This window comes from Neomonachus schauinslandi, chromosome 9 (genome assembly GCF_002201575.2).
Source record: "Neomonachus schauinslandi chromosome 9, ASM220157v2, whole genome shotgun sequence".
Taxonomy (NCBI): Eukaryota; Metazoa; Chordata; class Mammalia; order Carnivora; family Phocidae; genus Neomonachus; species Neomonachus schauinslandi.
Genome location: NC_058411.1, coordinates 84,030,885 through 84,057,826, shown reverse-complemented (window position 1 = coordinate 84,057,826; position 26,942 = coordinate 84,030,885). Strand labels below are relative to the sequence as shown.

At 40.7% G+C, this 26,942-nt stretch overlaps 2 protein-coding genes across 3 annotated transcripts; one reads left to right on the top strand and one right to left on the bottom strand.

Moving 5' to 3' along the window:
* Nucleotides 1-602: 602 nt before the first annotated feature.
* Nucleotides 603-24,651, bottom strand: ADAL (adenosine deaminase like). Of its 2 annotated transcripts, XM_021695339.2 has the most exons (11): nt 24,575-24,651; nt 18,237-18,470; nt 17,860-17,990; nt 17,288-17,348; nt 12,507-12,594; nt 10,376-10,457; nt 7,523-7,649; nt 5,969-6,049; nt 3,750-3,888; nt 2,119-2,219; nt 603-1,557 (listed from the first exon to the last, which is right to left on the bottom strand). In XM_021695339.2, the coding sequence occupies exons 2-11, from the start codon at nt 18,420-18,422 to the stop codon at nt 1,363-1,365; spliced, it is 1,191 nt and encodes a 396-aa protein (XP_021551014.1). In that variant the 5' UTR covers nt 18,423-18,470; nt 24,575-24,651; the 3' UTR covers nt 603-1,362. The 2 variants fall into 2 exon arrangements, with proteins under 2 accessions (XP_021551014.1, XP_044773782.1); XM_044917847.1 differs by lacking the exons at nt 5,969-6,049; nt 24,575-24,651 and having other exon boundaries at nt 18,237-18,466.
* LCMT2 (leucine carboxyl methyltransferase 2) lies at nt 24,503-26,929 on the top strand. The gene has a single exon (XM_021695337.2). The coding sequence runs from the start codon at nt 24,614-24,616 to the stop codon at nt 26,669-26,671; it is 2,058 nt and encodes a 685-aa protein (XP_021551012.1). The 5' UTR covers nt 24,503-24,613; the 3' UTR covers nt 26,672-26,929.
* The last annotated feature ends 13 nt before the right edge of the window (nt 26,930-26,942 follow it).

The following is a 26,942-nucleotide window of genomic DNA, read 5'->3' as shown; positions in this document are numbered from 1 at the left end:
GGGCTCGATCCCAGGACCCTGAGCTCATAACCTGAGCCAAAACCAAGAGTCAAACACTTAACTAAATGAACCATTCAGGTGCCCCACCTTTTTTTTTTTTTTTAAGTAAACTCTACCCCCAGTGTGGGGCTCAAACTCATGACCCTGAGATCAAGAGTTGCACGTTCCACTGACTGAGCCAGCCAGGTGCCCCACATTCTTCCTTTTATTGCTTGGCTATGGCCAGTGCTACAGAACTTAATAACATATATTTTCTCTGTGTTGCTGCCATTTCTCTTTTACTATAATCAGAATATGGAGGCTGAGTCTTATCAACTCTGTAGAGAACTATTTTTATGGTGACCAGGTAGGAAAGAGAAGCTGAGATAGGAGCAATCAATTCTTCCATCATTCAATTCAAAATCTAAAATGAAAACTTTACTCCTATATACTCAACTATCCAGTGAGATGCATATCAAAGTTTAGACATATAAAATGGTATCTATTCTCTGATACCATGGTGCTTAAAGTAACATGTTATATGGATATATTTTAGTTAGGAGCTTAAATTACTCTTACATCCACCCATAGTGCTCTTTCAGAAACAAAACTTTGGAACAACTGGAAGTCAGATTAAAGGCAGGAAATAGAAGCCTAAAGTACCTTAGACCTCAAGAAGTGTCTGGTTGGTATAGCTCCATTATGATCAAAATAACAGAAGGGTAAGGTAGGAACATTTAAAAAAAACCCACCACCTTGATTCCAGGGGGATTAATCATGAGAGGGGCAAAGCCAGATCTCAGAAGCTAGTTTTGTCTGTCACTAGGGTCTTCCAAAGTAGATTAACCCTGACTACTGGGTATTCACAAAAATCCATGGTATGCAGTATAGCCTGGAGTCAAGTTTTGGGGAATACTTAAGGGAGTTTGAGTAAAACAAGCAAAACAAAATACAGAGCGCTGCTGTCACAAGTTACAAGGCTTAAAGGTTTGGTGGCAATTTGTTTTCCCTCTTCTCATCTTTAGGCTAGTTATTCCAAAACTTTTCCCGATTAGAAACTCCTTTGATTTTCCTGAAGTTTTATGATCACTAATGGAGAGGGACTGTTAAGTCAAATCTCTGGTGGAATGGGGAGTTTAGTTAGCAGCCACTTTCAAGTCCCTTCCAGTAAGCAGCATGGAGGTAAACTCTGTAAGACCGCAGAGCCTGCCAGTCAGTTTAAAACATTTACTGAGCACCGGCCCTGAATAAGGTGCTGGTGATGGAGCCCCTGGTACCTGGCTGCAGTGCTTCAGAGGGAGGGATGGACAGTTTACTAAGTGTGATATGGCAGGAAGATCTTGGTTGCAACACATACTCAAAAGTAGTTCACCTCAGTGCAGCTTAAAAATGTAACACTTTGGGTTTCAGATGATTCCACTTCCTCCTCAGTTCAGACCTGGTTCTGTCAGAAGCAAAGATGTAGTCGATGGATTCATAAGACAGATCCCACACCTGAGACTGGTTCAAATTAAATGTTTCAGCTGCCAGTTGGTACTCTTGAGAAAGGTGTGTTGCAAAAACACCCTTATCATCAGTCTGCCAAAAAAAAAAAAAAAAAAACACACACAACCAAAAAAACCAAAGTTTTAAAATGAACAAGGAAATGATTTTTTAAAAAAACAGTAACTTACGTTTAGTCTATTTTCCTGTTTACCATGCTTCTTTTAAGAGTCTAAACAGGTCTATAAACACATCCATACATAGCTATAACTAAATAGGTCTGTTTATCCTTTTTAAAACAAAGACACCAGGGCAATGGCTCTCAACCATGGCTGCATATAAAAATCACTAGGAAGCTTTTAAAATGTATCTGTGTACAGGACTCACCCCAGATCAAATAAAACAGAATCTCAAGGGATGGGTACTTGGGCATCAGTATTTTTTTATGTTCCTCTGGGCACTGCCTAGGACCTTTACCCATAGGGCCAAACCTGAGTCACCCTGGCCCTCTGTAGCCTCTCATGCCCTGATCCTCTCTCACTCCTCTACCTGGGCAGCACCCCAAGGCATGAAAGGCAGTCAGCTAGTAGCGAATGTCTGACCTAATCCAACAATGGAATGAAAAAGGAGCAAAATACTTCATACAAAACACCTTACACAGATCACAGATGGATGGGCGATGCTGTACCAGAATCCGAAATGATGCTGGTCATAAGATGGAACTGTCTGACTTTTGATGTTTGAGGTCAAACAGAGTTCTAGATGAAAGGAGGAAAAAGTCTCTTATTAAAAGCAGATTAGTAGACTCATTCAGCAGTGTTCACCAAGTAGATACATGAGGAATTTTTGTGCTGTGATTTTGGCAGCAACTGTACCAGGCAGAGAATTAATATCCCCTTCACAGCTATGTGTTTCCCCCTTTCTTTTATCCAAAATGGAGAGGAAAGGGGAATGTTATAAGCCAGTCACCATGGTGAAAGCAGGGAAGAATCATGAAGGAATTTTTGGAGGGTTGCTGCACTTCTTCCTGGTCTTATAGTGGAGGCTAAAACAAAATAGCAGCACTGCTTGAGGGCTACAGTATTATAAAAAAGCCAAGAGAAGATATGGACTTAAAGAAAACCCCTAAACTCCTTTACTCAGACAACCATCTATTCCCTGTCTGCTGCAAGTAAGTCCATCTTAAGAATGACTTCTATTATTAACAAATTCCTGCCTTGACACACTATACTGAGCTCCCCAGCCAGAGCAGAAATACTTCACTGACTTGGTGGATGGTGTCAGCTCAGTATGATAAGGCAGCCTCAACATAGGGCCACTCAGTTCAAGGGATGGCAGCCTGCCCCCTCACACTGCTGGGCACAGAGCTGAGCCACCACACTAAGATAACTATGCAGGTGGTTTCCATTTTCTCAACTTCTGGGGATGTTTAAAAATGTCCTTAGTAAAAAGAAAAAAAAAATCTCATGAATTGCTGAAAACTCTGTAAGTAATTAAAAAAACACACCCACACACGTTAAAAATTGATAAAATTGTAAATTTAGCAAATTGATCATTCAGTAAAATGGTTTTCAGCCAATTGCTTTTTTCCCTCCAGAGAAGGCCTTCCCCGACCATCCAATTGAAAGCGATTATCTCATCACTAATATATCAAACTGTTTAATTTTCTTCAAAGAACTTAACACTGACATTTTCTCTTGTAACTGTTTACTGTCTCTTACCTATGCTAGAATATAAGTTCCTTGAGAAAGAAACCTTTGCCTGTTTTGTTTACTGCTCTCTTCCCAGCAATTTGAACAATGACTGAAAGAGAATAAGCACTTCATAAATATTTGTTGTTAAATAAAAGCAGCTCCAGGGATACACATGTAGACAAACAAGTGTGTAACAGTTAACACACATAAAAATATGTCTTGGAATCTTCCATAATTCTTAATTTTTAAATAAATGCACACATTTTCATAACATATTAATTTGGTTAAAGTCATTTTGAAATACTAGATAACTCTTATTCCTTCAATATAATAATTATTGAGTTCCGAGAACTGGGGAATGTCGCAGTGAACAAGACAGACAAGGGCTCTGCTTTCATGGAGCTTATATTCTAATGGAAGCTAAAACTTTGTTACTTAAATAAGGCTCAAGAGGCACATGTACCAACCAACTTTTAATTTCTAAATGACACTTACATATTTAGAACAGTACTTCTCCACATATGGGTTGCAACCTGGTGGCTGGGGACAAATGTATAGAGTCTTGTCTGGAGGACGTGAAGCCCTAAACCTTACCCAGTGGTATCTGGTGTTGCCTCACAAAGTCTACCAGATCCAGGGATCCTCCCTCAGAGGAGTTGAGAAATGTCCCATGCCCAATTCTGTCAGGAAGCAGATCCAGAAGTACTTGTGTTTCTTTTTTTTGGTTTGGAATCTCAAAAAAAAAAGGGGGGGGGGGGAGAGGGCATCAATAACCTCTTTCAGTGGTTCTTAAAGGTACCTTTTTCTGTAGCCAGCTACTTTGTCCCTCAGAGAAGATAATGCAGACATTCTGGAAAGCTGAACCACCTATACCTTCCCAGCTCTCTTCTTTGCCTTTATTTTCCCATTCATTTCCCAATATTCTTCTAGATTCATTTCAATGATAATACTAATTATAGTTAACAAGAGTAATAATAATAAACACTTTTAGACCTGCTTTGTGCCTTTTCACATAAATTCTCCTTTAAACCTCACAAGAATCTTACAAAGTACTAAGATGAAGAAATTAAAGTTCAGAAAAAGTAACAGGATCAACTCGGGAGCAGAACTGAAACGAGAAAGGGACCTTTCATTTTTTATTTTTTTCCTTCTACATTACACTTCTCTACACTTGGAATTTCTTCAGATATACCTAACTTTTGTAGTTAAAATACAAAGTATTTTTTTTTTTAAGTTGTCTAAGGTCATGGAGCTCTATCTGACTTCAGGGCCCAGATTCTCTGTGCAGTGTGCTCCTGTTTTATTATTTTTTAAAGGATTTTATTTATTTATTTGAGAGAGAGGGAGAGAGAGAATGAGTGCAAGTGGGAGGGAGGGACAGAGAGAGAAGGCGAGAAAGTCAAGCAGACTCCATGCAGAACCCATGCGGGGCTCGATCTCACAACCCTGAGATCATGACCTGAGTGGAAATCAAGAGTTGGACATTTAACTGACTGAGCCACCCAGGTGCCCCATTCATGTTTTATTTTGACACAGCCAGCTACATACATACCACAACTACCATGAAAAGGTCTAGCTGTACTCTTTATCTACTAGATAGCCTACAAGACAAATGACCATAACATGCTGAAATGAAATGTTTTATGTCCAATGCATCAAACAAAAAAAGCAACAGAATAAAGAAAATTAAAAAAAAATTTTAAAGAAACAAATAGACAAAAGAAAAGAAAAAAAGAAAAAGAAAAGCAACAGAGACTAAGGTAAAGAGATGGTTCTAATGCTGTGCACAAAGACCACAGATAACTGGTCACAGTAACACATGCTGGCTGTTCCATTTAATTGACCAATAGCTTTAATCAGACATCAGTTAGGTTAGCAAGAGGATGTCCTAGGAGTGAAAGATCTTTTTGATCAGAGTGTGGAAACACAGATCCTAGATTTTAAGTTCTGCCACCAGATTACTGACTCTTTGCTTATAAACATGAAAAACATCAGCACTGACAAGAAGCTCCAATTTTTTCCTTAATCTTTAAATCATGATGCTATTCAACCTTTATACATTACTGCATCTAATATTCATAAATAACCATGTGAGGTAAGTAGCCTAGGTATTATTTCCTGCACTTGAGACAATAAACTCCAGACTTCTCGAGCTGTGTACATTAATCACGTGCAGCTTTTTGTATGTCAAAAAAAAGAAAACAAATAGAAGTACTGACATAGAAAGTAAATCCATCTGTAAAATGGGGGAAAGTGTAGTTGACTCCCTTGTTTGCCTCACAGGGATGTGCTTAAGAAAGTGACTATTCTCCAGCCATTATCTGTACATTATCTGTCATTGTGCTCATGTTGCCAAGGAGCTGGGGCCCAACGAGGGGTACCCGATCTTCTGATGAGCCTCATAAAATAATGATAAGCTACTTCCTTTCTCGCCAGTGCATGTGATATATTCAGGTCCCTTACCCTATGAGGACAAGTGAGATGAACTGGTGCTTTTCTCAGTGTCAGCTTCCAATGACAAGACTGATGATGAAAACTTAGGCATTTTCTCTAGTAAGATGTCAACAGCTGTTTTAACAACACAGCGGTAGTGTGAGTCAACAGCCACCCTCAGGAATGACAAAAACATAAAACCAGTAACAAGGGACTAAAGCAAATCATACCTTTATCATTATAATTTACATTTAAAAACATTTCTACATTCCTCTTCTTCTACTTTTTTTTACCTCCAGGTTTACTTTTAGCCATTTACAAATGATTATTATTTTCACTGTAATTTATCTTCTCCACCCTAATTTTACATTATTATTTACCTCTGAAAGATGCAATGCCAACTTCAGGCCTGCTTTTTTAGCTTCTAAAAGAGGTTCCAGGAAGTCTTTTGCCTGTCCTACCTTGATAAAAGTTAAAACGAAGATGAATTAGATTTCTAGGCAAACTGAAGAATTAGGTACTTTGTGTCAATAAACAAAGGAATAAAATAATGGCAAGGAAAAAAATGGCAGATTGACTCATTTGAAAATTTCATTTATAAAGCACCTACAATGTGCTAGACACTTGAGGGAATATAAAGCTGGCAAAGACCCAATCCCTGCCCTCAAGAATGTTAAGTCACATATGAGTGAACCTGATGTCAATCAGCCATGCTAGATATAGAGGTCACCAAATTTTAGTTCTGTAAGGAAATCTAGGTATCTAGTGCTAAGGAGAAGTCACCTGATTCAGGAACCTGTATGATTACAGTAAAGAAAGCTTCTACCAAATGGATGAATGAAATAAGAACACAATAGTCCAGGTTTAAACAAAGCCATAAGAACCAGTTTCCTGGGACTCTCCAAATCCAGTGGTTTTCAACCAGGGCCAATTCTGCACTACCATGCCCCCCCCCCCCACCTCCTCCCACGCTGGGGACACTTGCCAGTATCTGGAAACATTTTTGGTTGTCACAACTAGGAGGGTGCTACTGGTATCTAGTGGGTAGAGATGACAGGGATGCTACTAAACATCCTGCAATACACAGGGCATCCTCCCAGGACAAAGAATTATTTGGCCCAAATGTCAATAGTGACACGAGTGAGACACTGTGCTTGAATCTGACATTCAAGAAGCTCTAGGCCAGTCTTTCTCATTGGGGGTTCTATGAGATAATTAAGGCCTACCCATACTTAAGTATTAATTAATTATTAGACATGCATTGTATGTAATGAATTAATTTCTCTCCTTTCATTCAAATCTTACTCTTTTTTCTTTTTTAGAGGGCTTAATTCTTTCACAGAACCCTGGTTGAGAATAGCTGCTATAGACATTCTGGTCATCCAGGGCAGAATAGGTCTTTTTTTTTTTTTTAAAGATTTTATTTGAGAGAACGAGCAGGGGGGAGAGGGAGAAGCAGACTCCCCGCTGAGCAGGGAGCCCCATGTTGGGCTGGGATCATGACCTGAGCTGAAGGCAGATGCTTAACTGACTGAGCCACCCAGGTGCCACTTCCTTCCCTTTTTTTTTTTTTTTTTTAAGATTTTATTTAAGAATAGGTTTTCATCCACACAGAGTGTCTGGAAGACCTCTGGAGAATGCGGGATGCCCCAAGCTAATCCTTACCCCACAAATTGATTCTACTTTTCTTTTTTTTTTTTTAAGATTTTATTTATTTATTTGCGAGAGAGACAATGAGAGACAGAGAGCATGAGAGGGAGGAGGGTCAGAGGGAGAAGCAGACTCCCTGCCGAGCAGGGAGCCTGATGCGGGACTCGATCCAGGGACTCCAGGATCATGACCTGAGCCGAAGGCAGTCGCTTAACCAACTGAGCCACCCAGGTGCCCCGATTCTACTTTTCAGAAATAAAATGTATTTAGGAAAAACAGCTTACAGTAGGGTCTCCACTGAGGTCAAGGCCGATAACTGTATTGTCAGTAGAGAGGAAGAACTCTTCAGCAAGTTTAACGGTCTCCTTGGCTACTGAAGGGCCACCTCTTCTGTCGATTGCTATCAAATACCTTTAATATAAAAAAAACACAGTTGAAAACAAATACAGTGCAGATGAAAAAGACAACTCTGAGTATGGTCAGAGAGGTATAGCAGGCTACATGTAAAATTTACTTAGTAGAAGTACAGCCTGACTGACAGGACAGCTTACTTTGCCAGAGGGCATGAGACCATAAATTCCTAAACAGCACCAAACATCTAGTGTTCAAATTCTTAAACGTTTCATGTTTTTTTTATTCTTGCACTTGTTTTTTAGTTTGTTTGATTCAGAATTCAACTAAAGTCCACGCACTGTGTTGGTCAATGCATCCCAAGTCTCTTTTAATCCAGAGGCGCTCCCTCCATGCCCCACCTTCCCCCTTCTCCATAAACCCCCACCACTTTTCTTGAATTTATTTCTTGAACTTAAAGGAACCACGTCCTTTGTTCTATAAAATTTCCTATAATGTGCATTTTGCTGAGTGCATTCCTGTGTCCTTAACCTGTTTCTCCTGTCTCTTATATCTCCAGTAAATTGAAAATTGGAACTAGTCTGGAGGCTTGATCAAATTCAATTTTTTAGCAAGAGTATTTCATAAGTTGATGGTGTGTTCTTTCATCAGGAGGCTTAGATCCATTATTTCATTAAGTGTTAAAAAACTGGTAATATTCTAATTCTAACACATATCCAATAGCTGATACAAATTCATTCTTCATGTTAGCTGGAATTCTACAAGGCATCTAATACCCAGAGAACCCCTGTTAATATTGCATAATTTTCCTCCAGCATTTTTTAATTTATCTATTTTTTTACATTCCTCCAGCACTTATTTATTTACAAAATTTGGATCAACTATATATAAATGCACTCTTTTTTTTTTTAACTTAATGATTTCTCCTGTCATTAAATAATGTTAGAAAACAATATAAATCATATGAACATAACATAATGTAACTGTCCTCTGCTAAATGTTTTAGGATGTTTTCCACTTTTTGTTATAAATAACACTATAGGTACGCCTGGGTGGCTCAGTCAGTTAAGCATATGCCTTGGGTCGGGTCATGATCCGGGGTCCTGGGATTGGCCCAGAGTTGAGCTCCCTGCTCAGCAGGGAGTCTGCTTCTCCCTCTGTCCTTCCTCTTTACTGATGCTCTCTCTCTCAATTCTCACTCTTTCTCAAATAAATAAAATCTTTAAAATAAACATAAATAAATAACACTACAATAAAGAATCTTACACAAAAATCAATTTATTTCCTTAGGATACATTTCTAGAAGTGGAGTACTGCGTCAGAAGGAAGCATTTTTGTACATCTTAATACATACTGCTTTTTAAAGAGGTTTTATTTATTACATATGCTTACTAGCAGTGTGTAAGTTCACAAACTGGTTATTACCTTGTTTTGAGGGGAGCTATTGAAACGGCATTGTAATATTTTAAATTTATCTGATTGGGGTGCCTGGGTGGCTCAGTCGGTTGAGCGTCCAACTCTTGATTTCGGCTCAGGTCATGATCTCAAGGTTGTGAGACTGAGCCCCATGTCAGGCTCCACGCTCAGCAGGGAGTCTGCTTGAGATTCTCTCTCTCCCTCTGATCCTCCCCCACCCTCTGCACACTTTCTCTCTCTCAAATAAATTTTTTTTAAAAATTATCTGATTAGTGAGATTAAATAGTTCCCTATATACTTATTGGTCATTTGTAGGTCTTCATTTCTTAATTCTCTTCTTGTCTTTTGCCTGCTTCTTTTTGGGAGGGGTGTGTGTATTAGTCTAGCTAAGCTTAATTTGGAGAGATTTTATAGCCAGAAACTATACAGGTAGCTTTCTTCCTTCAAGGACTTATTGAGCCCTGATTATGTGTCGCCTCTGTTCTAAGTACTGGAAGGGTAGTGGCAAAAGACAAGGTTCCTGGCCTCATGAATTTACACTCTAGTGGGTATGTATGTACAAATAAAACAAGATAATTTTTTTTTAAGATTTTATTTATTTGATAGAGAGAGACACAGCGAGAGAGGGAACACAAGCAGGGGGAATGGGAGAGGGAGCAGGCTTCCCGCCGAGCAGGGAGCCTGATGTGGGACTCTATCCCAGGACCCCGGGACCATGACCTGAGCCAAAGGCAGATGCTAAACGACTGAGCTACCCAGGCGCCCAAACAAGATAATTTCTGATCTTGTTAAGAAGAGTGCAATAAAGGAAATAAAAAGGATTACTAGAGGATTTGGGGGGGCACTTTAGATAAGGTGGTCAGGGAAGGCCCTCTGAGGAAGTGACAGCCAAAATGAGAACTCAATAATGAAAAGCCAACCATGCAAGGATATGGCGGGAAGCGTGTTCTAGGCAAAAGCAACAGGAAGTACATAGATACTGAGGTGGGACAGTCTTGGCCTATTTGAGGAACAGAGAGCAAACCAGTGTGTAACAATGACAAGTGGCCCACATAAGGCTGTTGAAGAGAGGCAACCAGATCACATGGGACCCTGCAGGCCACAATAAGAAGTCTGGATTTTGGCTGAAGAGCAATGGGAAGCCATACTTCTCTAGAGCAACAGTACTCAGAATTTTATTGCCACATGAACAAATTCAGAACTGCATTCTCAACTTTTAAGCAATAGATTTCTTGACTCCATTTTTCTAAGATAAAAATCAGTTATTGTTTGATTTATAAAAATCTATTACACTCATGATCAAAATAATAACATATTCACATTCTAGTTTTTTTTTTAAATGGTGACCACTAAGGTACAATGCTTCTTACCTAACATCAATGTCTATGTTTTCTTGTTTGGACTGTTTTATGCCCTCAAGTACAGATTCCACATAAGCTTTTTTAGTCATTCCTGGAAAGGACATAAAGAAAATATTTGTCAAGACATCATCAACTATTTCATCCTTTAACATTAGCATCCCTCTATGAATAATTACATTTTTACTTTATGCTGTGACAAGGGCATAATTAAAGAGGAGTTAAAACATAGCCCTATGGGTACATTTTCATAAATGCTAACTGTACTTTAATAAATTTTTAAAAATGAAATACGAGAAAGCAGAAATGGAAAAAAAGACATACAAAATATAAGCCCATTTAAAAAGTATTCTTAGATCCAACAGACATAAAACTACTCTCACAGGGCGCCTGGCTGGCTCAGCTGGTAGAGCATGCAACTCTTGATCTCAGGGTCATGATTTCAAGCCCTGTGTTCAGTGGGGAGCCTAGTTAAAAACAAAACAAGACAAAACAAAAAAAACAACTATTCTCACAAATTGCTATAAAAATCTAAAATGCCTGTTCTAACAAAACAAGAACAGCCTTTTCTAAGGCCTATCCTTAAAAAAAAAAAACCAGAAACAAAAACAAACCATTTTTCTCTATTAGCAGAATGTTTTCCTGCTGGTCCAGAAAAAAAAATCCCCTCTTGGGTTCCTGCCTCTTCAATCCTGGCCAGGCTCAGTGTTTCCTGTCCAGGGTACTAGAGCAGTTCTTCCAATTTTGGGTGTACAAGTCGTCTTCTGGGGGCTCTGAGAGCACTCTCCAGAACAACCCCCTCTAAAATGCTTTCTTTTGGCAGAAAATCTCAAGTAACACAGAAAATTATAAAGGAAAAAATGAGTAACCTATAATCCCACCACTCAGAGATAACCACTCTTTGTTTTTCTAAGTATAAATGTTTTTTGAATAGATGAGAGGCTACTATGTATATATGTATCCTGTTCAGTTGTTTAATACGGTCCTGTATTCTGAGTGTTATCCCCAAGTCTTTATAGTATCTTCGCAAATATTTTTAATGGTTGCCTCACATTCCATTAACCCTTATTTAACCATTCCCCTCTTGTTGCATATCAGGTTAGCATCCTTCTTGGAATCTCCATTCAAAGAGCGAACTAGTTCTAGTAAGTGGCAGGTTTCTTCTCTCCTTCCCTTTCACTATCCTCACCAGCATAATCTGGAACTGATCCTACAATTTAAAAATGCGAGATAAGAATCTTCTGCTTGTCCAACACTTACTTTATGTAGTTTTAAAAAATTTATCCCCTGAATAACTGGACTGCACATGTCAGGGTGCAAGATGAAATGGCAGAGCCTTTTCAGGTCACAGACAAGGGACTAAGAGGGACCCAAGGACACTGCATAACATCTTTCCACACTGCCCTTATGAAAAGAGGGTTCCAGGAAATTTCTCCGGACCACATCCAGATCCACTCATCTCCATCCAGAGAGGTTTTACCACCTCACCCCTTGCTCCTGGCTTAAGACACTATCAGTCTCTGAGAAGGGACTGAAAAACCTTCATTTCTGTGATTGTCATGAAACATGATTCAGCATCTACTCAGTGGCACTGTCTCACAAGTGCCCTCAATGCAAGGAGCAAGAAGTAGCCTCTGTTTAAGACAATGTAACTATAAGGAGCAAACATTCTTTCCTCAGAGTGAGAAAAAAACAAGAACAAGCAAAATTTTTGTAGGCCTTTTAATTTCCCTTAAACAGATAATCCTTCACCTGATTTTTTAACTTAACAACTCACTCATTAATAATGTACATCACTGGGGTGCCTGGGTGGCTCAGTCATTAAGCGTCTGCCTTCGGCTCAGGTCATGATCCCAGGGTCCTGGGATCGAGCCCCGCATTGGGCTCCCTGCTCTGCGGGAGGCCTGCTTCTCCCTCTCCCACTCCCCCTGCTTGTGTTCCCTCTCTCGCTGTGTCTCTGTCAAATGAATAAATAAAATCTTAAAAAATAATAATGTACATCATTAATGTACATCAGAAGATTTGGACTGTTGACTCTACAACAGTGTTAAAGCAAGTGCTTCATATTCTCAACTTATAAACACATGAATCATCAAAGCACAGAGGAAAAAAGTATATTTGCTGAGAAGTAATTAAACTCTACCTGTAGCATTTTCTCTTCTAGGTGTGCTCCTTAGTTCCAGGTACTTGACACCATCATCTGCAAATTCTTTAATGACATCTTTTGTGACCTGATAGTTAAGGCAATGGACACAATATTGATAATGTTAGTGTAAGGGTCCCAATGAAAATGCCCAATGCTACAGCTTTATTTCACAAATTAAATTTGATTTGCAAAAAATGTTCCAAGTCTCTCATGTGGTTAAGATGACCTGCTTTGTCATACCCCTGCTGGAGACTGTGATGAGACTGTAACACTTCCAAGAGTTCCCATTACAACCCTCATTCTCACATTAAATCCAAATCTGCACATCACACACACTTTTTGTTTCTCTTCTCTCCCTTTAGCCATTTCTCCATTTTCTAGTGTTCATAACAGTAGCTGATAAAACAGAAAATGAGGCAGAACTAAAACTACTTATGAGTGTGTAGTACTAGGAAGGTACATATGGAAATAAGTGGCTAAAACAATTAGGCATTACTGATGTACCATTCAAAGTCATGGCTTACGGTTCTTATTCAAGTTATTTATGAATAAGTTGTATTTTGCAAAAAGTTTCTTCAGGCAGGGTGAAATTTTCTCCAGGAGTACTAAGAAAAATCTCTCTTTGACAAAGAAAATGAGTGATAAATACGAGTAAAATGGTATCCCAATTTAGCACAGATTTCAACAACCCAAAAATGACTAAATGACCAGGGTAAATGATATCAAAAGGATGAAGGCATTATTTTCCTTCTCTGCGATCAATCCTAAAAAAATACTAAATCTAGAAGAAAAAAGGACCAGGTTGGAAATGCTGTGACAACCAGCCCTAGCTAGTCTTTGTAGTTGGTATCCCAATCTTAACCAGTTTTGACTATATGCACATGAACAGGCTAGTGCAGTGTCCTGGCAAAGGAACAAGGGCCGGCGGATTGTGTAGACAGTGCCTAACAAGGTGGCATTACTTTAGTGGACTCACTGTAATCCAAGGTCTGGGCTTCATCTGGTTGTGTGTGTGTGTGTGTGTGTGCCTGCCTATGCCACGCTCGCTTAACTAAAGCCACAAAGGAATTTATTAGAATATTAGAATATAAATATACTAAGCTCAGATTCACCAGGAGATCTGCAGAATCAGCCTCAGAGACTACACAGCTCAGGACAACACAAAAGCGTTCAAAATCATGTGACACTCTTGGACCCAGCAAGACACCACTGCTTCCTACACCACTGAGCATGACCCTGCAGCTTCTGTACCATCACCATAGGCACTGGACCCCATGGCACTGGTGCCCCCCAAACTCCTATTTTGCTGCCCATGCTACCACCAGAGTGTGGGCCTCATCTGTGCAGGCTGAGGAACTGCATCTTGTCATCGGCTCCAGAGCAGACACATGGAAGCCAACTCCCTCCACCCCAGTCACATGTGGCCAATGCAGAAGCCTATCTGTTATGCAGCATTGATAGGGAGGGTGAAGTTCGGGCATGAACTGGCAGTCCTCCGTGACTGAGGAGACCAGAGCTCCTATCCAAGGCACCCTCTTTCTTGGTTTCTTGAGCTGCCAGTGAAACCAAATAGAACAACAGAAGGCTGTTGGCAAGTATGGAATGAGAGCAATGGGACGATTTATCTAGGCCATGGTGAGGCCTGTGGAATCATCCCTACCCATGTCCAATAATACTTCCTTGGGGTCCACATCTGTGTCTGCCAGATTCAGCCCTTTCTGCTCCATGCAGCAACTGGAACTGAGGCAAACTCTTACTTGAGTTCCTTCTTCAGATAGAGTACATCACAATTAGTTAAGTTTCTGCTTACTCAAAGGACGGTAAGACTGCATCTCCTGAATGAGAAAGAACATGGGCTCTGGAACCAGACAAAGATAGTCAATTCTGCCACTTACTCTCTCTGTGAGTGACCTTGAACAAGTTACATGTAATCAATTTAAGGCTCAGGGGTTTTTTTCATCTGCAAAAAGGGAACAATAAAGATACCCACCTCAGAGAGTAGTCTTGAATGTGGTGTCTGGCACATGTAATAGTTAGTATTACTTCAAGCATATTCCAATCCTTTCTCTGAGATTACATCCAGATCATCTTGACCAGACTGTTAAATGATCCATAAACTCTTGGTCCCACATTTATGAACAAAGAATTTCTTGGCTTACTCCCACACAGGGTTCATTTATTATATGTAAATGTTACTAACTTTACTCTCAGTGTCATCCTTCTGAACCACCTAAAGTTGCTCATTCTAGTACCACTAAGTCAAATCACAAAATCTTAATTCCTTACCTCATTTTATATTTTTTAAAGATTTATTTATATGAGAGAGCACATGCAAGCAAGAGTTGGGGGACGGGCAGAGGAAGTGAATCCCCAAGCGGACTCCCCCACTGAGCCTAAGGCAGGGCTCCATCTCATGACCCTGAAATATTGACCTGAGCCAAGCACCCAAGCAGGGGCCCTTCCTTACCTCATTTTATTTTATTTTATTTTTAAAATTTTATTTATTTGAGAGAGAGCAAGAGAGAGAGAGAAAGCACAAGCAGGCGGAGGGGCAGAAGGAGAGGGAGAAGCAGGGAGCCTGATGCAGAACTTGATCACAGGACCCTGGGATCATGACCTGAGCCAACGGCAGATGCTTAACTGACTGAGCCACCCAGGTGCCCCCTTACTTCATTTTAATAAAGCTTTTTACCAACTTTGAAAGGAATAAAATAATGAGCATGGCATTATTGTAGCCCTAGATAAGCTGTCAGAATCCAAGATTTCATCAGTTTTGCTCGGTGACAATCAACAACAGAAAGTGAGACATTCCTAGCAGCATTCAATGGTATCTGTTGAGTAGCTAATTAGACAAGCCTCCTTTAGGTTCCTATAAGTCCCTGTACATATCTCTAACACACAGCTTACCTCATTATGTTGGATTTTTTTTTCCTATTTATTTTTTTTTTGATGTAGTGTTCCATGATTCATTGTTTGTGTATAACATCCAGTGCTCCATTCAATACGTGCCCTCTTTAATACCCATCACCAGGCTGATCCATCCCCCCACCCCCTCCCCTCTAAAAGGGGGTGTTTCTCAGAGTCCATAGTCTCTCATGGTTCTTCTCCCCCTCCGATTTCCCCCCTTCATTTTTCCCTTTCTACTATCTTTTTTTTTTTTTTAACATATAATGTATTATTTGTTTCAGAGGTACAGGTCTGTGATTCAACAGTCTTACACAATTCACAGCACTCACCATAGCACATACCCTCCCCAATGTCTATCACCCAGCCACCCCATCCCTCCCACCCCCCACCACTCCAGCAACCCTCAGTTTATTTCCTGAGATTAAGAATTCCTCATATCAGTGAGATCATATGATACATGTCTTTCTCTGATTGACTTATTTTGCTTAGCATAATACCCTCCAGTTCCATCCAAGTCATTGCAAATGGCAAGATTTCGTTTTGTTTTGTTTTTTGATGGCTGCATAATATTCCATTGTATATATATATACCACATCTTCTTTATCCATTCATCTGTTGATGGACATCTTGTCTCTTTCCACAGTTTGGCTATTGTGGACATTGCAGTGCATATACCCCTTCGGATCACTACATTTGTATCTTTGGGGTAAATACCCAGTAGTGCAATTGCTGGGTCGTACGATAGCTCTATTTTCAACTTTTTGAGGAACCTCCATATGTTGGATTTATCTGCTTATGGGTCAGTCTCTCTAACCTAACTATAAATTCCTCAGGGGGCAGAGACCATGTCCATCTATCTTATTTCCCAGTCTTTAGCAGAGTGCTAGAACATTGTGGGCACTTGGGCAACTTTTGTTGAACTAGACTTTTAAAGTTAACTCTCTCACCAAAAGGTGATTAATTTTCATGAGGATCAGTTTCAGCCAAGAAGGAAAATTCTTTCTTGACCAGTCAGAAGTTATTTTTCCAGAAACACAGGTTATACCTCTTACTCTGCATTTTTTTCTAATCGTTAAGAACATTGATAAGGATTCTGTTTTTCTCCATTTACAAAGAGTACATTTTAAAATGCCACCCTAGTCAATGATACAGAAGCCAGTCTTCCATATCAGAGTCTAGTATCACAGAACTACAGATAAGAGAACACAGTGGTGTCCTCTAGTCCTTCATTCCCAGAGGGAAGGACTAGGGATTAATCATTCAACCTCTAAGTACTTCTTGAACTTCATTCTCTATACTGTCCACCCAGGCAGTTAAAAGTATCTCAAGCAATACAGATAAAGCCTTATCAAAGAAATGCTCATCTGTGGTGAAATATTTCATATAATATGTTATATATGGAAAACAGAACAAGATTTTATCCTCTATGTAACAGAATATGTTGATCTTGCTTCTCTTCTCAAATCTTTTACAATGAATGTAGTCTTTTTTTTTTTTAATTTTATTTATTCATTTGAGATACACAGATACAGAAAGAAAGAGAGAGCATGAGCAGAGGCAGACAGAGAGGGAGAAGCAGGCTCCCCGATGAGCCAGGAGCCCGATGTGGGGCTCGATCCCAGGACCCTGGGATCATGACCTGAGCTGAAGGCAGACGCTTAACCATCTGAGCCACCCAGGCGCCCCGAATGTAGTCTTTGATATTAGCCCTTGGCAAATGTCTTACATTGGTTTTGAAAAGAGTTGCCATAAAAAAGCAGAAAATATTTTTCATTTGACTCTTGACGAAAGCAAAAATTCATGTTCAATACCAGAAGGGCATAAATTACTTAATAATTTTTAAACCACTCTAAAAATTTTTCATTTCTCACCATTAGAATATCTTCAGGGCTAGTCGTAAGTTGATGAATAATTTGAAACATCTGGAAACATCTGCAACAGGAAAAGTTTTAACATACTCTAGTCATCAAAAACTTGTCACTCGAGACAAACCCACTAAATCAAATGGAATATATTTTAGGCTAATACTAATTATATATTACAAAGAACTACAGAATACGTTTTTCAAAAATTACACTGATCTGGAAGGATAAATGACTGAAAACAGAATGTTACTCTTAAGTGGGAAATACTAGTTTCCCTTTACCATACCCCCTACCCCCTGTTGATAGCAGCAAACAGGGAGAAAAATCAATAAGCCTACATTTTCATGTCTAAAGAATATTCTAATACAGTGTAACTTTACAAACAACATAAGTCACTAAAAATACTGTCAGTGGTCTAAACAGCTGGGAAAAAATGCTATATGTCAAGTTATACTCTCTATACCAGATGGCTACCCAATTCCTTTAACTACTAAAATCTGGATTCTTATAGACTATTTACAATCTCGAAACAGTAATAGAGATAAAAAGAAGTATGTCCATAACCTCCCCAAACTCACTCTTCTAAAGTTCTTTTCTTTCCCTTGTCAATCATAGTCATCTGATGGTGGATTTTAAGACCTGGCTTCTTGGCTATCAATTTCTTCATGGTATTAGAACTAATGGATCCATTCAGGTGGGCATGAAGTTCCTAAAACAAGAGAATACCATCAGTAAAAACTTCTCAAGTATCCACCAGATTCACAGCATCCTACCAGGTACCTCATGTTTGTAATCTGCACTAGGCAAACTGCCTACTAGATGTAGCTATATAACTTTTAAAGTTTATAAAATTTACAAATTCTACCTATAAAATTTACTTTTCTTTGTGGAAAAAACAAACACAGGCATCCTTATAATAAGCAACCACTCCAGAATTCTGTGGTTGAATTCTCACCACTTTAGGTAATTCTGAGTAAAAGGCTGTCTTCCGTGGCTGTTGGTGTTCCTCTGCTTCCATCACGATTTTGCAGAATAAAAAGGTCTTTCTCCAAATACTCTTATTCTTGTTATGAACAGTATAATGTGCTTCAGTCAGTAAATTCTGTGGTCTTGAATTTCCTTCAGATTGCTTTATGTCCATACATTTTGATAAGATAACCTGTATATGTAGCTCTGGGCTCAGCTTCCCCTATTTAAACAAATGTGAACATTTTCAGTGGTTGACATAAAAACAAAGAAACAGAATTCTGCCACTTTATCCCTCAAAAGACAAAAGCCCCTTCAATGCTATTTAAGCAAATTAGCAATCTAACCTAGAAATAAGAAAAGGCCTCAAACTGGTAAGAAGTGAATGAAAATCTGAAATTTAGTAAGGTGTATTCCTTACCTGTTAGACCTTTCTATAAAACTTTTTTTTTTTTTTAGATTTTATTTAGTTGAGAGAGAGCGCGCACACAAACAGGGGCTAGGGGAGGGGCAGAGGGAGAGGGAGAAGCAGACTTCCTGCTGAGCATGAGCCCCATGCAGGGCTTAATGCGGGGTTCGATCCCAGGACCCTGGAATCATGACCCAAGCTGAAGGCAGATGCTTAACCAACTGAGCCACCTAGGCGCCCCTATAAAACTACTTCTGAAAGAAGAAATTTATAAAGCCTATTTTGGGTAAAAGTTGACATTTTTGAGCTGTTTAAAAAATGTCAAGGAAGGGCAGAGGTAGTGGAGTCAGATGGACCCACATTAATCGTTATACCAGTTCTGTCATTTAGTAGCTGTATGGCCTAGTTACTAAACTAATGGTTTCAGTTTCCTTATTTGTAAAAATGGGATACAAATGCACAGTAGCTCTGAGGATTAATAAAGTAATTTAAATTCCCCTCTGCTATGCTCCCATATAAGTTAGTGACTACCTTTAAATTAGCACTTTGTCACACTGTTTCTCAATCACGGACTGGTTTTTTTTGTTGTTGTTGTTGTTGTTTTTTAAGTACGTTCCATGCTCAGCATGGAGCTCAACATGAGGCTTAAATCAAGACCCTGAGATCAAGACCTGAGTTGAGATCAAGAGCCTGATGCTCAACCAACTGAGCCACCTAGGCGCCCCATCTCAATCACTGATTTACTTGTCTTTCTTCCTCACCAGCCATAAACTTCAGAAGAACAAGGACTATGGCTAATTCTACCTCCCTAACACCTAGGACAGTGCCTAGCACATTGTAGGTGATAAATAAATCCTAATTTCCCTTCACCTCTGAAGGTGGCTTATAAATAAGATAAAATTCCAAATGAAATTTAGTGATTTTTCAGAACAGCCACCCTGAACCTCTGGGTTCTCACATATTAATGATGATGATGTTGATAAGAAGAGCAATTTTTTTTTAAGATTTTATTTATTTATTTGAGAGAGAGAATGAGAGAGAGAGAGAGAGCATAAGACGGGGGAGAGTCAGAGAGAGAAGCAGACTCCCTGCTGAGCAGGGAGCCCAATGCAGGACTCGATCCCGGGACTCTAGGATCATGACCCGAGCCGAAGGAAGTCGCTTAACCAACTGAGCCACCCAGGCGCCCAAGAAGAGCAGTTTTCATTCAGAGCAGACCAGATAAGTAGCAAGTGCTTTTACTATTATTTTAATTCTTGCAATAACTGCAAAATAAATACTTTTGCCACATTACAAATCAATAAATTGATAGAGAGGGGGTAAATAAGTTTTCACAATATTAAAATGGGCAAAAAAGAAAACAGTTTGGGGGCGCCTGAGTGGCTCAGTCGGTTAAGAGTGCAACTCTTGGTTTCAGCTCTGGTCATGATCTCAGGGTTGTGGCATCAAGCCCTACATAGGGCTGTGGGCTCAGCGTGGAGTCTGCTGGAGATTCTCTCTTCCTTTCACCCTCTGCCCCTCTCTCCTGCTTGTGCATTTGTGTGAGCTTTCTCTCTCTCAATAAATAAATAAAATCTTTAAAAAAAACAAGTTTGTACAGGACCACAGAGCCACAGAAATCCACAGAAAGGCCAACACAGTATGAAATAAAAGTGGCATTTCAATAGAATGCTATAGTAAGTGCTTCATAAATAGTAACAAATGAAAAAGATAGGCTGTTTAACTAATATGCTTACACTCCTACCAAAATATACAGAAGACAGCATTAAGATGGAAAAACACACCTTATCTCCCATAGGTAAAATCAATTTGCCATAAATTGATTTTTAAAGTATGTGTTAATCAAAATATTCCCAAAGTTATTTCTTAGAAATTGATTTTTAAAGTTCATGTGGAAGACATAAAATTATCCAGAAAAAATTGTGGATCTCAAAAGAAAAATATCCAATATTAGTGAAGCTGTGAGTAAAAGTTCTGGTGGAAAGAGAACTTGGGATGGTCTTTTTGGAAAGCAATTTGGCAATATCTAACACACACACACACACACACACACAAAACACAAAACACCATTTATTTTCTGACCAAATAATTCTACTTCTAAGAATTTATCCTAATCTTATAGGATATGCACAAATACATTTCTTTTTTTTTTTTTTTTTAAAGATTTTATTTATTTATTTGCGAGAGAGAGAATGAGAGACAGAGAGCACGAGAGGAAGGAGGGTCAGAGGGAGAAGCAGACCCCCCGCTGAGCAGGGAGCCCAATGCGGCACTCGATCCCGGAACTCCAGGATCATGACCTGAGCCGAAGGCAGTCGCTTAACTGACTGAGCCACCCAGGTGCCCCAAATACATTTCTTATAACATATAATAGCAAAAAATTGGAAACAACCTAAATGTCCATCAGTAGGCTACTGGCTAAATTAATTATATCTCAATCCAACTGAATATCTATGACTCTAGGGAAAGACTTCTATGATATAGTGTTACTTCCAAAAAGTAACAAAATATATTGCTTAGAAAGACGGCATTTATGAACAAAGCATATTTTATTTATTTATAATTACAGGTTGGAAGTGGCAAAGGTCAGGGGAGAGAATTTTACTTTTACTTACCTTACATAGTTTTCTGCAATTTGAAGATTTTACAACAAGCATGTAATACTTGATTGCTTTCTGAAATAAGTTTAATAAATTAAAATGTTAAATAATCAATAAATTTGGGCGCCTGGGTGGCTCAGTTGGTTAAGCGACTGCCTTCGGCTCAGGTCATGATCCTGGAGTCCCTGGATCGAGTCCCGCATCGGGCTCCCTGGTCAGCAGGGAGCCTGCTTCTCCCTCTGACCTTCCCCCCTCTCATGTGCTCTCTGTCTCTCTCATTCTCTCTGTCTCAGATATATAAATAAAATCTTTAAAAAAAATCAATAAATTTATATAATTTACTTAATAATTTAATATAAATAATAAATTAATTATTTATAAAATAATTAAATAATTTTAAAAACTTGCAAAACAGGGGTGCCCAAGTGGCTCAGTCAGTTAAGTGTCTGCCTTAAGCTCCGGTCATGATCCCAGGGTCCTGGGATAGAGCCCTGCGTCGGGCTCCCTGCTCAGTGGGGAGTCTGCTTCTACCTCTCCCTCTCCCTGCCACCCCTGCTTGTGCTCCCTCTCTCTCAAATAATTAAATAAAATCTTAAAAAAAAACTGCAAAACAATTTTATTATTATGAATTGTGAGAGGAAGAACTTTTATGTTTAGACAATAGAATGACAGCCTAAAAGGACATTTTTCATAGCAGGCTGATAATAAATCTGACAAGTGGCTAGCTTTTTAAATATATTTTCAATCCCACTCTAGGGTCCTGATCTTATTTTGTGCTACATTCAAACCTCCCTCCAGACTGACCTTTAACTAGCTGTGAGTAAATTTACTGACCCACTGGCTACAATATTAACCTCTGGAAATTTGAGATCCACCAAAAAGCACTATTTTTACACATTTAAAAAACTGTTCTTTCACTGATCCATGCCTAAGATACTACCATCAACAACACCATGCCGTGCCAAATTCTACCTTCCTGGGCTAAGTTTGGTGTGGGTGGGAAGAAGCTATGGTGGGAGTGAGGAGCGGAAAGGCAACACATTGAGATAAGATCTTTCTACATTTGTACTGTATTTCATCAAGTTAGAGCAGGGCCAGAACCAAGTCTCCTGTCTCCCAGAGAATTTTTTTCATGCCCCAAAAAGAAAAGGGAACTCAGAATAATAAAGACATGTGTTACTCTTTTTTTTATTAAGCACTTATCATGATCCAGGCACTGTGCTAAGTTTCTTAGATGGTTATTCTACTTAATCCTCACAACAACCCATATTATTATCCTCATTTTACCTAAGAATAAACAGATTAAAAAATAATAATCAGAAAACAATCCTATGGTACCCAAATCACAAATTTTGCTCCATTCTCTTTCTTCCTGAATCAGTTTTCTTAATCTGTTCTTTATCAAAAAAAGTAGTATTTCTAACAACATATCACCTAAATTTTACTTGTCATTAAATATTCACTTCTACAGCACTATATATATTTTTAAAAGTCCTACAATTCTTTTTGTTTTTCTTCTTCCTTGGCCCTCAATCAGCTCTGAGACATCTCAGAAAGCAGCACTTACTCCTCTCATTTTAGACGTGAAGATCCCAGGCCATTCCCATCAGAGGCAATTCCAAACACCTCAACATGCCACTAGACCCAATCACCTCACACTGAACTGACAACTCAGCTGCCAGTGTTACAGAGATAACAGAAGCCATCGGGCAAGAATTTTATTTCTCTCTGCCCTCACTTACACCTAAACTTACCTTTATCTGTATACTTTCTTCTTTCATAAGTCAGAGAAAAAGGATTCATTCTTCTGTCCTCAACACTAATATGTGCCCTAGATCCCATTCCCTCCTAGCTATTTCAAGTCTTTACTCCACCAGTTAATCATCTCAATTTTCTGTTCCTTCAACCTCTCTCTCCATTGGCTAATTTCCCTCAGGGAACCAATATGCATGTACATTATTTGCTTCCACCTAAAAGCAAACAAACAAAAACCTTTCTTGTATCCCATATTCCTCTTTACTGCCCTGTCTCTCCTTTCATTCTAAGCTAAGCTCCTTGAAGGCATAATTTAGACTGGCTGCCTCCATTTACTTTCTCCCATTCACTGAAACATGAATTCTGCCCTTACTGCTCCACAGAAATTGCTCTCCGTGAAGTCATTAAGAGCTCTTCAACACCAAATCTAAAGACACTTTTCAGTTATCAAACCTTTATCCTGACTCAAACCTCTGAGTTCCAGTATCCAAATCCAAATGGGCTACACTCCTAAACTCCTGCTCTTAATCATTATGCTAGACTGCTTCAAAGTAATCATACTTACAGTCACACTGATTTCCTTCTCCACCTCAGCCCCTGCAGTTAGTAACCAAATTCCAATCCATAAATGATAAATCTCCTAAATATCTCTGGAAGCAGTTTCCTACGGGTGATGACTTCCAAACACCCAACTCAAACTTAATGGTTATTTTAAACGCCCGACAAGACTCAGACCGTATCAGAGGGAATAATCACCTCTCTTCTGTGATTTCCCTCTTCCGTGGATATATTCAACACTACACTAGAATCACAGACTTTTCCAAGTGGAGGGGAATGTCATTTTATAACCGAGAAACAGAGGCTAAGTGTTTTACTTATTGTCAGCTTTGCACAGAGCCCGGAATACAAGGGAACTGATAGTATGTATCTGTGGGGAAACATTTATCGGGCGAATCACAACCTCTGTAAAAGTTTCATTTTGCACCTGGCCTCAATGACTTGTTTTCAGATTTAAATGGGATCTCTTTTTAAACTATGAAAGCATTAAATAAATGAGTAAGTACTAGTAGTTAGCATCTGAGAAACGACCCCTTCTTCTCCTTGCCCACAAACCAACGTCAGTGGTTCTAACCCTATTTTGCCCCACCGGATTACTCAATGCTGACCCTGCAGTCCAAGGAGGTCTGGTTGTCAGTCCCCACACACTCACCCCTTAAAGATTTCTGTTAACAGCTGAGTCAACTATGAGGACTTAGCGAAATTCTCCCTTCAGACGGAAAGGCTTGTAGAAAAGGGACAACCGGAGCTTCCCTGACACAGTCCACGTGCCCACAATAAGCCGTAGGGGGTCAGTCTTCCGCGAAAACGCAGTCCCAGAAAATCCAAAAAAAGTCAATCACAGTCGAACTTTAGCACAAGCTACACCCTCCTCAATTCTGATTGGTGAGGTGCCCTCTTTGCGGAAGTGATGCTCACACACGCGGAAGGGGAGTCACGGAAGAGGGGTGCTTTTTCCGTACAGAAATCCCCGAGGTGGGTACTGCAGAACGAAAGAGGGCTCACCCCCGTGACGGACCGCCGCTCCTCTCCCTCACCTCGGCCATGGACCCGCGGAGCCGCGAGCGTCGGGCGGGGGCAGTACAGAGCACCAACGACAGCAGCGCCCTCAGCAAGAGTTCCCTGGCCGCGCACGGGTACGTGCACGACCCCTTTACCGCGTTGCTCGTTCCGGGGACCGCGCGGCGCGCGCCGCTCATCCACCGCGGCTACTACGTCCGCGCACGCGCCGTGGGGCATTGCGTGCGTGCCTTTCTGGAACGGACGTGCGCGGCCCCCGGCGCTCCTCGCGCCCAGATCGTGTCGTTGGGAGCGGGTTCAGATTCGCTGTATTTTCGCTTGAAAACTGCGGGCTGGCTGGCCGGTGCTGCAGTCTGGGAAGTAGATTTTCTGGACGTCGTCCGGCGCAAAGCGGAGAGGATTCAAGATACGCCGGAGCTGAGCGCGTTAACCGGGCCTTTCCAGAGTAGGGACCCTGCGTCAGCGTTGTGCTTTGAGAGTGTGGACTACCGCCTCCTAGGCCTGGACCTGCGGCAGCTCCCGCGATTGGACCAGGCCCTGGCCGCCGCCGGCCTTAACGCGGCCGCGCCCACTCTGCTCCTAGCTGAGGCGGTGCTGACCTACCTTGAGCCGAGTGATGCCGCGGCCCTCATCGCCTGGGCAGCCCAGCGTTTTCCTGATGCCCTTTTCGTGATCTACGAGCAGATGAGGCCGCATGACGCCTTTGGCCAGGTCATGCAGCAGCATTTTCGGCAGCTCAATTCTCCCCTGCACGGCCTAGACTGCTTTCCCGACGTGGAGGCCCAGCAGCACCGCTTCCTTCAGGCTGGCTGGACTGCCTGCTGTGCTGTGGACATGAATGAATTCTATCGCTGCTTTCTCCCCTCAGAAGAATGCCAGCGCATGGAGAATCTTGAAGCTTTTGATGAGTTTGAGGAGTGGCATTTGAAGTGCGCCCACTATTTCATTCTGGCCGCGTCTAGAGGAGACACTCTCTCCCAAACTCTGGTGTTTCCACCCTCAGAGGCGTTTCCTCGAATAGATCCTGCTTCTCCATCAGGCGTCTTCCCTGCCAGTGTAGTCACTAATGACAGCAAGGGCCCAAACCTTAAGAGATATGGGCATGCCTCTGTCCTTTTGAGCCCAAGCATTATTCTTAGTGCAGGAGGATTTGGAGAGCAAGAGGGACGGCATTGCCGAGTGAGTAAGTTTCACTTGCTCTCAAGATATTGTGACTTTGAATGGAAAGGCCACCAAATATACAGTTGTGGGACTGGAACCCAGTGGGATGGACGCCTTTATCACACCATGACAAGACTTTCAGATACCGAGGTTTTGGTTCTGGGAGGGAGACTGTCCCCAGTAACTCCAGCCTTGGGGATTCTCCAACTTCGTGTCTCTAAGAGTAAGGATAATAGCACTGAGGACCTAAATGTGACAATAACAAAGGCCGGCCCAGAAGATTCCACGTTGTCATGTTGGCGGCATTCAACAACAGAAGTGTCCTTTGAGAATCAGAAATACTTGTTTGTGTATGGGGGTCGAAGTGTGGCAGAACCTGTACTAAGTGACTGGCATTTCCTACATGTGGGGACAATGGCTTGGGTCAGTATCCCAGTGGAGGGGGAAGTACCTGAAGGTCGGCATTCACACAGTGCCTGCAGCTGGCAAGGGGGAGTCCTTATTGCTGGAGGTCTGGGTGCTTCTGAGGAGCCACTGAGCTCTGTACTCTTTCTAAAATCAATCTCTTGTGGATTCCTCTGGGAATCAGTAGTCATCCAGCCTCCCATTACTCCAAGGTACTCACACACAGCTCATGTGCTCAATGGGAAGCTTCTGCTTGTTGGAGGGGTCTGGATTCATTCTTCCTCAGTTCCTGGAGTGACTGTAATTGATTTGACTACAGGATTGAGCTCTGAGTATCAGATTGACACAACATATGTGCCATGGCCATTAATGTTACACAATCATACCAGTATCCTCCTTCCTGAAGAGCAGCAGCTCCTGCTCCTTGGAGGTGGTGGGAACTGCTTTTCCTTTGGCACCTACTTCAATCCCCATACAGTGACGTTAGACCTTTCTTCCTTAAGTGCTGGACAGTAGGACTGAACTTTTGATATATTGAGGACCCACTAACGTAAACAATAAAGGTTTCCACAATAGGATTTGACTGTGGCTATAGACATTACTACTCCTTCCTTCCTTCTGCTTTTTCTTCTCATTAGCACTACTATCCAGTGCAGAAAGTGAAGGAGGTTGGTAAAACATACCAACATTTGGAGAGATGATACAAAAATAAAACATGATTATCTGAAGAGAATGGTTATACAGTCCTAGAGTAGGAATTGGGGAGCCTTTGGATCCCTGTGTGTCT